The sequence below is a fragment of the Portunus trituberculatus genome, chromosome 31 (genome assembly GCF_017591435.1).
Source record: "Portunus trituberculatus isolate SZX2019 chromosome 31, ASM1759143v1, whole genome shotgun sequence".
Classification (NCBI taxonomy): Eukaryota; Metazoa; Arthropoda; class Malacostraca; order Decapoda; family Portunidae; genus Portunus; species Portunus trituberculatus.
The window spans coordinates 665,738-679,428 of record NC_059285.1 but is presented as its reverse complement, the minus strand read 5'-3'; the positions used below and the strand labels follow the sequence as shown (position 1 = coordinate 679,428).

General features: G+C 39.9%; 1 protein-coding gene across 4 annotated transcripts; it reads right to left on the bottom strand.

Moving 5' to 3' along the window:
• Positions 1–901: 901 nt before the first annotated feature.
• On the bottom strand, positions 902–10,598 carry LOC123511455. Of its 4 annotated transcripts, none has more exons than XM_045267368.1 (7): positions 10,384–10,598; positions 7,183–7,289; positions 6,598–6,669; positions 5,242–5,340; positions 3,233–3,280; positions 1,915–2,009; positions 902–1,755 (listed from the first exon to the last, which is right to left on the bottom strand). In XM_045267368.1, exons 1-6 carry the CDS (start codon positions 10,438–10,440, stop codon positions 1,946–1,948), a joined length of 447 nt encoding a protein of 148 aa, XP_045123303.1. In that variant the 5' UTR covers positions 10,441–10,598; the 3' UTR covers positions 902–1,755; positions 1,915–1,945. The 4 variants fall into 4 exon arrangements, with proteins under 4 accessions (XP_045123303.1, XP_045123304.1, XP_045123305.1 ...); XM_045267369.1 differs by having other exon boundaries at positions 1,915–2,006; XM_045267370.1 differs by lacking the exon at positions 3,233–3,280 and having other exon boundaries at positions 10,384–10,597.
• Positions 10,599–13,691: the final 3,093 nt, after the last annotated feature.

Below are 13,691 nucleotides of genomic sequence, written 5' to 3'. Positions count from 1 at the left end.
CCATAGTGGGCCCTGAGACACTTAATAGGATAATCATTCAGTTGGCATTTTAGCAAATGGATTTTAATAAAAAACATACATAATGTGTGCAAATAATAAAACCTCTATTAACCATAAGTGTAGGACGAGTTTCATGGGGCCCCCAGAAACTCGGGATCCTAAGTAACCGCCTAGAGCTGCCTAATGGTAAGCCCGCCATTCCACACACACACACACACACACACACACCAAGTGGATAATGAGAAACTGATCCTGAGAGAAGAATATGACATCCGAAGCACAAGATCGCATAGTAAAAAGCTGAGAAAAGGAAGATGTCTAAGAGATGTTAAAAAATATAATTTCCCGCAAAGATGTATTGAGACGTGGAACAGTTTAAATGAAGAAGTAGTGTCTGCAACGAGTGTGCATACTTTTAAAGTAAGATTGGATAACTGTAGATATGGAGTTCGAGTCCCGATAAGCGGCGAGGCAAATGGGCAAGCCTCTTAATGTGTGGGCCCTGTTCACCTAGCAGTAAATAGGTACGGGATGTAACTCGAGGGATTGTGGCCTCGCTTTCCCGGTGTGTGTTGCGTGTTGATGTGGTCTCAGTCCTACCCGAAAATCGGTCTATGAGCTCTGATCTCGCTCCGTAATGGGATAGACTGGCTGGGTGACCAGCAAGCAACCGAGGTGAATCACACACTGTGTGTGGCTGAGTCCTGCTGGAGTACTGGTGATCAATAATTACCCTCCCAGTGTGGTCTATTCAGTGAAGCTTTTGACCATGTCATTGGTTTGACAATCTTCTATATACTGCTGTCACCAGTTCCAGCCGGTAGATCATACCTCTCACCTTCTGGCCACATATTTACTTAGAAAAATAATGGAGAGCATTAGGTAAAAAAATACATTTTTGTAAGAATTGTTAATCAATATTTGTATTAGCATACAATGCATGTATCATACTTCACATATCTAAAAAAAAAAAATCGTATCTTAATATCCTAACTTTAACTTATCGTTTACGTACAGAACTTAGTTCCGTGAAAGATTCTTGAATACAAAATAGATTTATAACTGTTAACTATGTACACACATGTAATCTATGTAGAATTGATGGAAAGAATTAAGTACATGTGTTACGTACATTACATCTACGAGTATCACATCTTTCATCTATGTGTTACTTCTAAAGCCTTGGCGTGTTTTGTTTATTAAGATTGTGAGTTTACATTCTGTACAAGGAATGTGTGTGTTGTAATTCTGAAAAGAATGATGTTGATCATATAAAACGATACATTTTTCCTTCAATTTTTACTGAGTCAAGTGGGTTATCGTGGTGAATCTTCCACTCACATCTAAGTTTGGATACAAATAATGGGATATTAAGACCGCCGGAAGTGTTCAATAACAGAAAAGTGTTGGCGTTGATGTTAAGTGTTCCGTTCCAATCTGCTCATTCAATGTACCCGACAAGAGGTGGGTGTTGACAGTGTTGTGTGACCACCTGTCACCTGTGGCAGAAGGCGTTCACTAATTATCAGACTGAAGCTTACATGGGCTGTGTTTAATTATCTCGGAAATCTGTTCTTTGATATCAGCTTAATGGTGTCATAATTTGATAGATTTCTCTTCCGTACTGATGGATTAATTATTAATTATCAAGTAATCATTTATTCCATGACGTGAGGTGACTCTTGCTGCATTGCCTTGGTCAGTGGATGTGTAATTGGCATCTCCGTGAGCCGGACTGACTTCACCACAACACCTCTGTAACATAGCAAAGCTGTTAGTCAAGAGGAATGTGCCTTTGGATGTGAGGAGATAGTTAAGCAAGACGTATTGATATAAGAATGGGCATGTTGTAGCGACAGCGATCAAGAGTGTGCTTTGAGGATTCTTTTGCTGAACGGTAGCACAATACTGTACCTTGTTGGACGCGGAGACAGGAAGGAGTACCTCAGTAATAGTTGTCTCTCGCAGAGGGTCCCACACGCTGCGGCCTCGGTGGAGGGACGGGCCTGCTGGCATGGAGACAACCAGATGTTATGTATGACTTACTATAGAAACAATTAAATGTCACTCTGGCCATGGATTTTAAGTCAATGGCCTGTTGTACAACAAAATGTTAACATTTTCTTCGATATTGAAACATGTATTGCGACTTAGAAGTATTTACCATTTAAGATGAGAATTCATAATAAAGATAATAATAATAATGATAATAATAATAATAATAATAATAATAATAATAATAATAATAATAATAATAATAACAACAACAACAACAACAACAACAACAACAACAACAACAACAACACAACAACAACACACATATATGAGAACAGGCAAGACACGCGGAATCAAGCGTTGAAGAACACCGAACACAATGATCAATCACTAAATTCACACCAAGAAAGTAGCGTCAGTCTGCTTTTGAGAAGAGGAACATTAGAAACTATTCAACTGCTTTGAAAAATTAACGAATTAATAAGAACATGAGTACAAGAAAGAAAAGTTAACTTTGACAAAAATATACACCAAAAGGAGACTGAAGAGACAGGAGTGAGAAAGAAACATGGGGACAGGACCAGGGGAGAGGCAACGCGTGACATGGCGGCACCAGACAGTGGTGGTGGAAGGCACCTTATTATTCTTATCATCATGAGTTTGACCGCAGACAAACTGCACTAAAATATATACACTGGCTTGTCAGCAGGCCTGAGGCCACTCGCAAGGGATAGTAGCTACTTACAAGGGATCCATGAGAATTGCTAGTTTAAAGTTTGAAATAAGATGAGGCACAATAAGATAACATAGTATACCGGGCCATCGGCTGTAAACCTTTCAAATAAGATGAGACACAATAAGGTAACATAGCTATACACTGGGCCATCAGCTGTAAACCTTTTAGGGAAGATGATCCACTGCAAATAAAGTTATTTTTACAAAGGAGACATGGGAGTGATCAGTGATGCTGGTAAATGTCAAGAATCGCGAGCCATTAATTAACCTCCACTGTAAATAAATCAAATTGAGAATCTTGTACAGTATATGTGGAGTAATCTTCATTCAGTCTTGCCAGACTTTCGTTAACTAACACCTTTTTCGTCCCACAAGGCCGCTGTAACTGCCCATTCAGTCTATCAGCCTAGAGTGCGTATACATTCTGCTGCCGCCATGTGCACTGCCGCCCTCACAGCAACAGGTGTTCCTGGCGACACAGTCACACAGCTCCCGTACTCACCCGCCGTGGACGTAGTGGTTGGTCTCGAAGTAATTTTCAGGGTTAAACCTGCACGAAGCAAAGCCATGAAGTTATGAGCTCAGAGTTAGGAAAACCATCGGTGCACCTGTAGAGTATACCTTAGCCCCACACACACACGCACACACACACACACACACACATACCAGCCCACACTAGCTTGAAAGACCGACCGGTGGTGTCCCTACTTGTATATGGCCGTCTGCTGCTGTCTGTTTATCTCACTGGTAGCATTGTTGACATACATCTCTCAGCCCTCCACGGAGGAAATTATGTATACAGACGGCTGATGAAGCAACTCTTTCACCCGTACTTTCAGCTAAAGCGACATGTCAACTCTCAACTCAAGGGACTTTTGACAGGTAAACATCATTGACCACAAGTCGTGACGTGTCAATTAATTCTTCTCAATCCCTTGCACTTCATGTTCGCCTCCCCATCTCCACTCCCTCCTTGTTTATATATTTCTCATAACCCTTATCACTTACAGCTAACTCCCACATCCCTCTCTCTCTCTCTCTCTCTCTCTCTCTCTCTCTCTCTCTCTCTCGAACCTGCAGAGTTAACCAGGAAGAGCCGTAGATGGGGCTGGGGAGGGACGGCATCTATACAGACCTTCAAACACCCTCCAGAGAATGAACCAAATTCCATCCCTCCTCTGTTGACATGACGCCGCCTGACACTTGACGCATTTGGCGTCGTCATGGAGTGATATTACCATCATCACATGAAGCAAACCCCTATTAGTTGTATGTACTGTACCTGGCACAGTACTGCTATCTTATCTTCATATCAGCGAGGAATGAATTGTTTTACGTTTATTAAGCTCAGTTTATATCCTGTTGTTCAGACTTTCCACTTTACATGCTACATACATACTCACACACACACACACACACACACACACGTGGCTTCTCTACAGGCTGTATATACCTGTGTGTCTTTTCTCCCTGCATATTTAAACGGGACAAGAGCAGGATAAACTCTAGACAGAGGTGAAGGGTGAAGGAACCATACACTGCACCTCTCTTCCTTCTCTTTCTATCCGACAGGATTATATGAGGCCCTCTACGCCTCACCCTTGTCATGTAATCCTATTAAACATCCCATCAGTCACTCTAAATACACCTTCCCTCATTCCTAAGTCTTATCAGTGCCACCCAGCCCCAGTTTCAAACATATAAAGCCTTTCACCTAACTAATAACATTCTTTGTCGCATTCTTAGTTTGTTATAATGCGGGTAAGGATGTGAGGTGATTGCTGCACGCACGCGTGGTTAGTTAATCAGCTCTATGCTTCGAAAAGATAGTGTCTCGAAATGCAGGCTCTATTTTACCCATTAAGGAAGGAATAAACAGGCTCTTAATATGAGCTCGCCAAGTTTTAAGCTGTAACGCTTCGCTGCACCATAGGTTTCATTGAAAAGACTCTAGCTGACGTGACACAGATTTTTATTTATTTACTTATTTATTTATTCATTACTTTTCAATTGTTCTAGTGGCCCATCAACAAGATTTCAATATTGTTAACAGGATAAATACTTTTAAGAACTTGGATTATGATTTTTGCAGCCTTTGAAAACAGTCGAGATGAGAGCAAAGCGTTTCAGAACAAAACGGACCATGTATTGTGTATGCCACTTCAAAGAAAGCGTGCGATTGGTGCCCCTGCTATGCGTATCTAACTTGTTTTGTGGATCAGCTATCAACTGTCCTCCAAAAGACAATTCAATTTTGATTTGAGGGCGAGCGGAGAGAAGCTATGGCAGTACAATGGAACTGAAACAGACTGATAAGATAAAAGTGTGTGTGTGTGTGTGTGTGTGTGTGTGTGTGTGTATACGTAAGAGCACAAATCTCTAAGCAAGCCCATATTGTGAGTAGCAAAAGCGAATGACACCTTGATTAATTGCAAGTTCTCGAAAGCGGTGGCGGCATGACTGACTGACAGACTAACACACACCGACTGACTGACTGACTGATTAACTGACCTGTCCATGCGGTAGTTCTCCCTCGGCGGCGGGGCTCGGAAGTGCTCCTCTTGCTGGTATCTGTTCAGCTCCTCCCCTCTCGGCATTGGCTGCTGCGTCCTGTCAACACAACACCACCGGGTCAGAACTGTGGCTCTTAATGCTTTGTTACAAGTGCCTACGTCCATGAATTCCGAGACACTCCTCCGTTGTCTTTCATGGCATTCAAAAGCTTTAGGTATACAGATTTTATAGGGTGCTTTTTTTTTCTTTTTTATGGTTCTAACGACAGATTAACAAGGTTTCTACAGTATGAACCGGAGAAACACCCTTAAGAGCTTGTGTGATGATCTTTGTAACCTTTGAAAAATAGTCTCCTTTCATAGAAGTTTTTTTTCTTATTGCTGGTGCAGAAGTGTTGTTGAACTTTCAGTAGAATCACGCCCTCTTGTAAAACCCTGCATGGTAACGTCCATTAAATCCTTTCAAAATGAAGATATGATAATAAGACAAAAATAATTAATATATACAGTCTCTGGGGATATTCTTCACGTACTACCCCCCCCCTTCCTCTCCCCACCTCCACCACCACTACACTTGCATCACACGCACGCACCTTCTCCTTATCACCTTAGAGTAATCGCTTGACCCACTCTTGCTCTTTCATCCTGCACCATCCTGCCTTTCTTCTTAGTCTTCTTTAGCAGTCTTCCTGGAGTGAGGGGTTAGTGGCACGCACAAGTCTTCTCTAGTTGTTTCTGCCCTTGCATATTTCTCTGTGACTCTCATCCTTCGCATCTTTGTCGCTATTCCATTCCCCATCACATTCTCTGTTTTTACCTCGATCTTCTTCCTTCAGCCGGTTTTCTCCAGGCTCTTAATCTATCTCTATACTCCAGGCGCTTCAAAGCTGGTATCATCCTAGTTGCTATCTTTCCTCCCTGCATCAACAGTCTAGTCCATCATGTTTCCAGAGATACTCAGTTTGGTGCAGAATTATCAACAGCAGCTAATGGAACATTCATTCGTCATGTCTTATCATTTGTTTATTTACATGTGACGTCACAACTGGCTAGCGGAAAGTCGAGCCTGCTCTGCAGCTGGCTTGAGTTTGGCCGGCCCTGCCTTAAAGCGGGCTACGGTCTGGCTCAAGTTTGGGGACATGAAAAAACACAAAATGACGTCAGCCTTAAGCCAGGCTTAAGGCTGCCTTAAGCGTGGACTATAAAAAACGCGCCTTAAATCAATTCCTGGTCTTCTCTTCTATACATGACCAAAACATTTTATTTATTTGTTTATTAAATTTCTTATCACTTCCATAATGCATTCCTCTCCTGAATTCCTTGCTTCCCTCCCAAAAAAGCCTCTTTGACCCACCTGGGAGCCTCCACGATGGTCTTGTTAGAGGCTGCATTGGCCGCCTGCAGCACCGTCAGCTTCGTCTGCAACCTGGCAGGGATAGCAGTGACATGAATGGAGAGTCATGACAGTGGTATTAGGATCAGCAATTAACACTAAAAATAGTAACAATATTATAATCACTGCTACTGTTGGTGCAATGCTTATAGTTGTATGGACAGTTGAGTAGTGAAGGTGGTGGGTAAATCTCAGGTTGACCCCACAAGTATTTTAAAGTATTCCTGGGTCAACTTCACTATTGCTACTATGACAACAACACCAATAACTTCTTGTATCATTACTTCTACTATTACTACTACTACTACTACTACTACTACTACTACTACTACTACTACTACTACTACTACTACTACTGTTACCACTACTACTACTACTACTACTACTACTACTACTACTACTACTACTACTACTACTACTACTACTACTACTACTACTACTACTACTACTACTACTACTACTACTACTACTACTACTACTACTACTACTACTACTACTACTACTACTACTACTACTACTACTACTACTACCACCACCACCACGTACTTGATAATGGTCATGGCGTTATAAATGGCGGCGATGGTGAGGAGGAGACACACGCCCCCTAGTACGCCGGAGACAATGTAGATCTGGTCCTGCTCCTTGATGCCATCCTGTTAATGATGTACAAATCGTGTTGAACTCTTTCATCGCGATATGCAGCAATTCACAGCAATAAAAGCAGGTGTATGAAAGCTTTAAATAAACACCTGCAAGAAGGAAAGGGAAGTGAAGGAAGAGATTTTACAATTTCTAGTCAGTTTAGTAATATATTTGAAGATGGCTGCGCAACGGAAGGAAATGTCTCAGAGTGTTATAGTGATTAACCCCTTCAGTACTGTGCCGCGTTGTCATATTCATTCTGGTTAGTATTTGGTGATTTCATACGGCTTCCAGAAACTTATGTGGGAATTAAAAGATTGAAGACTTTGCCCATTAATCTTTTGACTTCCATAGACTCTTCCAGATGCAAGTAAAAATCGTCTAATCGCACCCAAAAATCATGGTAAAAATGCCTCTCAGTACTGAAAGAGCTAAGGAACAATGTGCCGAACTATAAGAAATATGTATATGCAAACCAGAATCCTGCGTAACTTCAACTACAGCCTCTTGAAAGTAATGCCAGGTTTGCTAAGCTGACACATATCACTGTTTAATTCTCTCTCTCTCTCTCTCTCTCTCTCTCTCTCTCTCTCTCTCTCTCTCTCTCTCACACACACACACACACATAACTATCGCAATGTCTTTGTTATTGTCATTATTATTATTATTATTATTATTATTATTATTATTATTATTATTATTATTATTGCTATTATTGTTATTATTATTATCATTGCTATTATTATCATCAGCATTATTAATATTATTATCATTATTACTCAGTCATAATGATTCTCTCTCTCTCTCTCTCTCTCTCTCTCTCTCTCTCTCTCTCTCTCTCTCTCTCTCTCTCTCTCTGTGTGTGTGTGTGTGTTGACTTATCAGTTGCTTTGAGGAATGACACACCAGTGAGATGGCAGGAACATGTTCGCTCTTACAGGCCCTGAGAGACGGCGGCTGCCCTGCCTCTACAAACCGAAGGTCCATGTTTTCGTGGCAACAAATTACTTTATCTTCCTCCTTGATTTATCAGTTCGAAGGCCTTTATTAACTAACTAAGAGCGATACACTGAGTGAGTGGATCAGTACATCCCTGTACGTTCTGAGGAAGGCAAGGATACAAGAGACTTTGGCCAAGAGCAACAATTGAGGCGAAAACAAAGGTCCACTGAGGGTTCCAGCCCCTAAAGAGATCCACTGAATATTTCAAATTACGAGAAGTGTTGCGGAATTATCCTCATCGACAAAAGCCATAGCAGGAGGAGCAACAAAAGCAGGCAAGGAGTTCTTTAATACAAAAGCATGTCAATTTCTCGACGACTGAGACGTAGACGAGCAAATAACCTCTTTCATGTCTGTATGTTGGCACATTCATCTTGCCTTGGAGTCCGCCTTCCATCATTGCTGTGTGTCGAGACATTTATCCACATAAATCATCTGGCAACGTGTGCCTCAAATGTTCCTTCTAAAGACTCCCATGACTCATAAACTGAGAAGTCATGGCGAGCACACATTAAATGCCTTGTCACATGATAAACACGCCAAATGTCTTGTCACATGATCAGTGAGCAAGTGTGGAGAGAGCCTGAAACTGATCATGTACTACTTACACGTGGGCAGCTGAAGCACCATCCTTCCTCAAGTAGGTTGGTCAGTGATGCAAGACTCCAACTGAATCACGCTCATCAGGGAAACGGCTGAGAAGAGTGTTTGTCTACCACACGTCTTGACAACCTTGCTCCCTCCTGACACGGCCCAAGCCAGCAGGACTGCTGGTGGCAGCCTCACATCACCACCACTCTCGTTTAACTACTCGCTCCATCAAGAAGACAGCCTAATATTCATTCTCAGTAGTTTTGGTGTTATATCTCACGTATTTCTTCTTAGTGATTGTGCAAATTCTTAAGATTGTCAAGATTTTTTCCTTTTTTTTTTTTTATTGAAGTCATAATGTAGCAAGAGGGAAAATGCCCACAAAACTCGACTAACCATCTCTGAGTCCAAAAAATGTTTGAATAAGCTGTGGGTCAGTAACTTATTGGTTATATAAGAATTTATTGGGATTGTTAAGGCTTCTCTTTTATTGCAGTGGTAGTGCAGCAAGGAGGATGCATCACCAACGGCAGTAAAAACATCTTGGAAACTCAATTAATTATCTCCTGACTCCAAGTGTTTAAAAGAATGTAGCTACCTTGCCGGCCACTTAATACTGCAAGTCATTAGGATGGCCAGGCTTTTTTCTTTGACTGTATGTAGTGTAGTGATAGTGTATATCAGTGGAGGAAAAAAAGCCTTGAGGACCGCTATTCATCGTGACCCAAGATTTATAAAGATACGGCTCCTGAAAAACAGCGGTTATCAAAAAAAAAAAAAAAAAAAGGAAAGAAAAAGAAGGAAAAAGTAAAAAAAAAAAAAAAAAAAGTCATATCCTGAAAGATTGCAGAGATAGAATTTTTGAAAGGCAAGAATAGTTGCTATTGGATTCCTTATGTGTGAAGTGGTCCTCAGTCTCCAAGTCATTAAAAGAAATAATAGAAATAATAACAATAATAATAATAATAATAATAATAATAATCAGACAGAGATGTAGTTGGAGTGTTCCTGAAGTGGCATATAAAGAGTATAATAAAGAAAACAATGCTCATCACATCGTATTGTCTGCAAGAACAATAAACTGTAGCATCAACAAGTGTACACTCTCTCTCTCTCTCTCTCTCTCTCTCTCTCTGTGTGTGTGTGTGTGTGTGTGTGTGTGTGTGTGTGTGTGTGTGTGTGTGTGTGTGTGTGTGTGTGTGTGTGTGTGTGTGTGTGTGTGTGTGTGTGTGTGTGTGTGTGTGTGTGTGTGTGTACAACTAACCCGATAGAACTTAAAGTAGTGACTAGATGCACTTTTTTTTCTAGTTATAGGGGAGAGAGGAGCAGAAAATAAGAGCTTTTTCCCTTTATTTTCTTTCCTTTCGGTGTCTTTTCTCTGCAACCCATCCTCTCAATCAAGTAAATTAATAGAATACACGTAGAGTGTGTCAACAATGCTACCAGTGAGATAAACAGACAGAGCCGCAGACGGCCAGATACAAGTAGAGACACCACCAGCCGGTCACTCACCGCTGCTGTTACGCTGCCGCTTAGCACAACGGCCACTAAAAAGAGAGACTTCAGCATGATTCAAAGTGAGACTGGGTGTGTTGCCTCTTTTCCCGTCGTGTTCCCTCAAGGCACGGGTTCTCTTGGCTAACAGGAAGGAGACACGCACACATACGTACACAAGCGTCAAGACTGCTTCCTTTACACTCCCTCTTGGTGCGCGCACATCCCCTAATGAAGGCGCCGTGGCCACCCCTTCATATGATAAGGATAACAGATGATAAGGCCGATTTGGATTGATTCCAGAAGATAGGGCTGACGTGTGTGTGGTGTGTGTGTGTGTGTGTGTTTGTATGTGTGTGTGTGTGTGTTTGTGATAAAGTAGAAATCCTGGTTGATATGATATATACGAGTATGTTATTGATTAAATGAGTGTTTTTACCATAACGTCATGATTTCATAATACGTTAACTTTTCTTCCCACCCGCCTATCCAGGCTACACACACACACACACACACACACACACACACACACACACACACACACACATTAATAGGATGAATATGGATAGAGGGAGAGACCACATGCTATACAGCCCACACCACTACAACTGTGCAGGAAGAAAATATCAAATTTCAGCCATCAATAGAGTTATGAGGTCACTAAATCAATTCAAGTCTTCTATTCAGCTGTTCTGTTCGTATTGCTGTGGAAGTCAAAAGCCGCTGTTATTTTTGCTCCTAGCTCCTAGCTCCCTCAGCACATACATTCTATCACACAGCCATTAGAGACTGGAACTCATTACCAAAAAACCTACAAATCATAAAATCCAAACACCTGTTCAAAGTAGCTCTCAGGAAATATTTACAGGATGAAGAAAGAGCTGCTGAATCAAATGACTATGTTTATTTTTAACCATGACTGTCTTAGAATGTAGATTTAGGCTTTACTGTTAATTTTATGGAAGAGTAGGTAAATAAGTCTTAGATTTAGTATTACTGTGTGCCATTTCTATATGTATAATGACTCCTGTGCTGTCTGCCCCATCTTGCTGGATAGAAAAAGGGACCCTACTGGAAATAAGTTGCTAAACTTTAGTTGGTCATCCTGGAGGAAATATCTATGTACATTCAGTGGTTTTATACTATGCCTGTAATGCACATGAAGAATCCAAATAAACTTACTTACTTACTTACTTACTCTTTGACGTGGTGTTCCTTAATACGTTCTGTTCTGCCACCCACTATCATCTAACTTTCTCTCTGTTCATACATTATATTTTCAGTCACATGAGTAGCTCCGCGAGAGAACGATCCATGCGCCACTTCCTCAAAACTACAAATAATAGTTTCTAAAATTTTACATTTTAATATTTCGAAAACCAACTATACGAATTTTTGCGAAACATTTATCGAAACACTTCTTGACTTGCACATCAGCTTCATATCTCTCATATCATCTCACTTCTTTCTGTTATTCATAAATGATCTTAGTTGCGTCTATACTATCACTTACTCAGACTGTCTTGCTGTGACGTATTCATGAATGGTCAAGGTATAATCTATGCTTTATCACTCACTGTCACTCTATTTACTCACAAACTACTACCTCAATCATGTCTATTTTATGACTCACTACCTCTCTATTACTCTAAAGGACCATATCACTCACTTCTCCTTGCTCTGTCTACTCCTAAGCTGATGGCTCTATTTTTCTACGTCATTTGTCATACGTTAGCACAGGCGCTCAACCCGGCAGGAACCACCACCACTTACGTCAGCGCACACTATGATCTCTTGCTCTCCTTATCACAGCAACTGAAATGAAGAAACCAGTTACCTAACCAAACCTAACCAAACCTAACCTAACCTAACCAAACCTATCCAAACCTAACCAAACCTAACCTAACCTAACCAAACCTATCCAAACCTAACCAAACCTAACCTAACCTAACCTAGCTTTAGTTATTCACGCCAGAAGTCTTTGCTGTTAAAATTTGTTGATGGTGTGGACTTGCAGTGGTATGTGAGTGGATGGAATTTCTAAGTTGATATTGAATTAGGAATGTGCCTTTGGGTTCCAGTTAAGCCGATTTATCCATCAAAACCATACATCATTAATATCATTAGGGGAAAAGTGTATTCAAATGCATATGTCAGACAAAAAGAAATGCTAATTCACCGATAATGATGATGATAATAATGATAATAATAAAAATGATAACAATGATAATAATAATAATAATAATAATAATAATAATAATAATAATAATAATAATAATAATAATAATAATAATAATAATAATAATAATAATAATAATAATAATAATAATAATAATAATAATAATAATAATAATAATAATAATAATAATAATAATAATAATAATAATAATAATAATAATAATAATAATAATAATAATAATAAGATAATAATAATAATAATAAAAAAAAAAAAATAAAAAAATAATAAGAATATAATAATAATAATAATATACAAGTGAATAGATGAATGTTATTTTTTTTCTTTCCACCTCTCTCTCTCTCTCTCTCTCTCTCTCTCTCTCTCTGTTGCTTGTCTGTCATTTCCTGTGTCCTAATGATGACTAATGCAAGAGCTTAGTAATCACACACTTGACTCTATGAAGCAGCTTTATTGATAGCAACCCACAAAATTGTTCGAGATATTGCTTTTTATTCTCTCTCTCTGATTCACAGGCAGTCATGTGTATCTGTGTATTTGTGTGGGGGAAGGTTATGCTTTTATTTTTTCAGCTCTATCAAAGTTTCTGTAACATATGGGACATCACAAGCAAGTTACCTGACCGCCCTCCTTGATAAGATAATTCATATCAGGAATACTCATTTCATTCCCTATTGGTAGGACACGCTTTCAGGTTACTGCTCTCTCTCTCTCTCTCTCTCTCTCTCTCTCTCTCTCTCTCTCTCTCTCTCTCCAAATCATCAGTAAGACGTGTATACCCTCATTGACCATTTCTTAGACTCAACCACTCTCAGGGATATACTCAAGGAATATCATACGTTTGCTCCAAGACTATAGGATATCTATGCATTAAGGTGTGCAATATCTGTATTTATTTATTTGTTTACTTATATTCTTGTAATGTATACTACCTATTTTTTATATTTTTGATACTCTATCGCAAGTCTTTGCCCAGAGGGGGGTGGTGAGTGGCAAGATCCATCCTCCTCCTTTGTTGTATTTTATTATTAATGCAACAATAAATATATCAATCAATTATTTACTATTCACGTCTCATCCCGATAGTCCAAGTTTTTGAGAAAGGATTGTTGGGAATGAGAATAGTAGG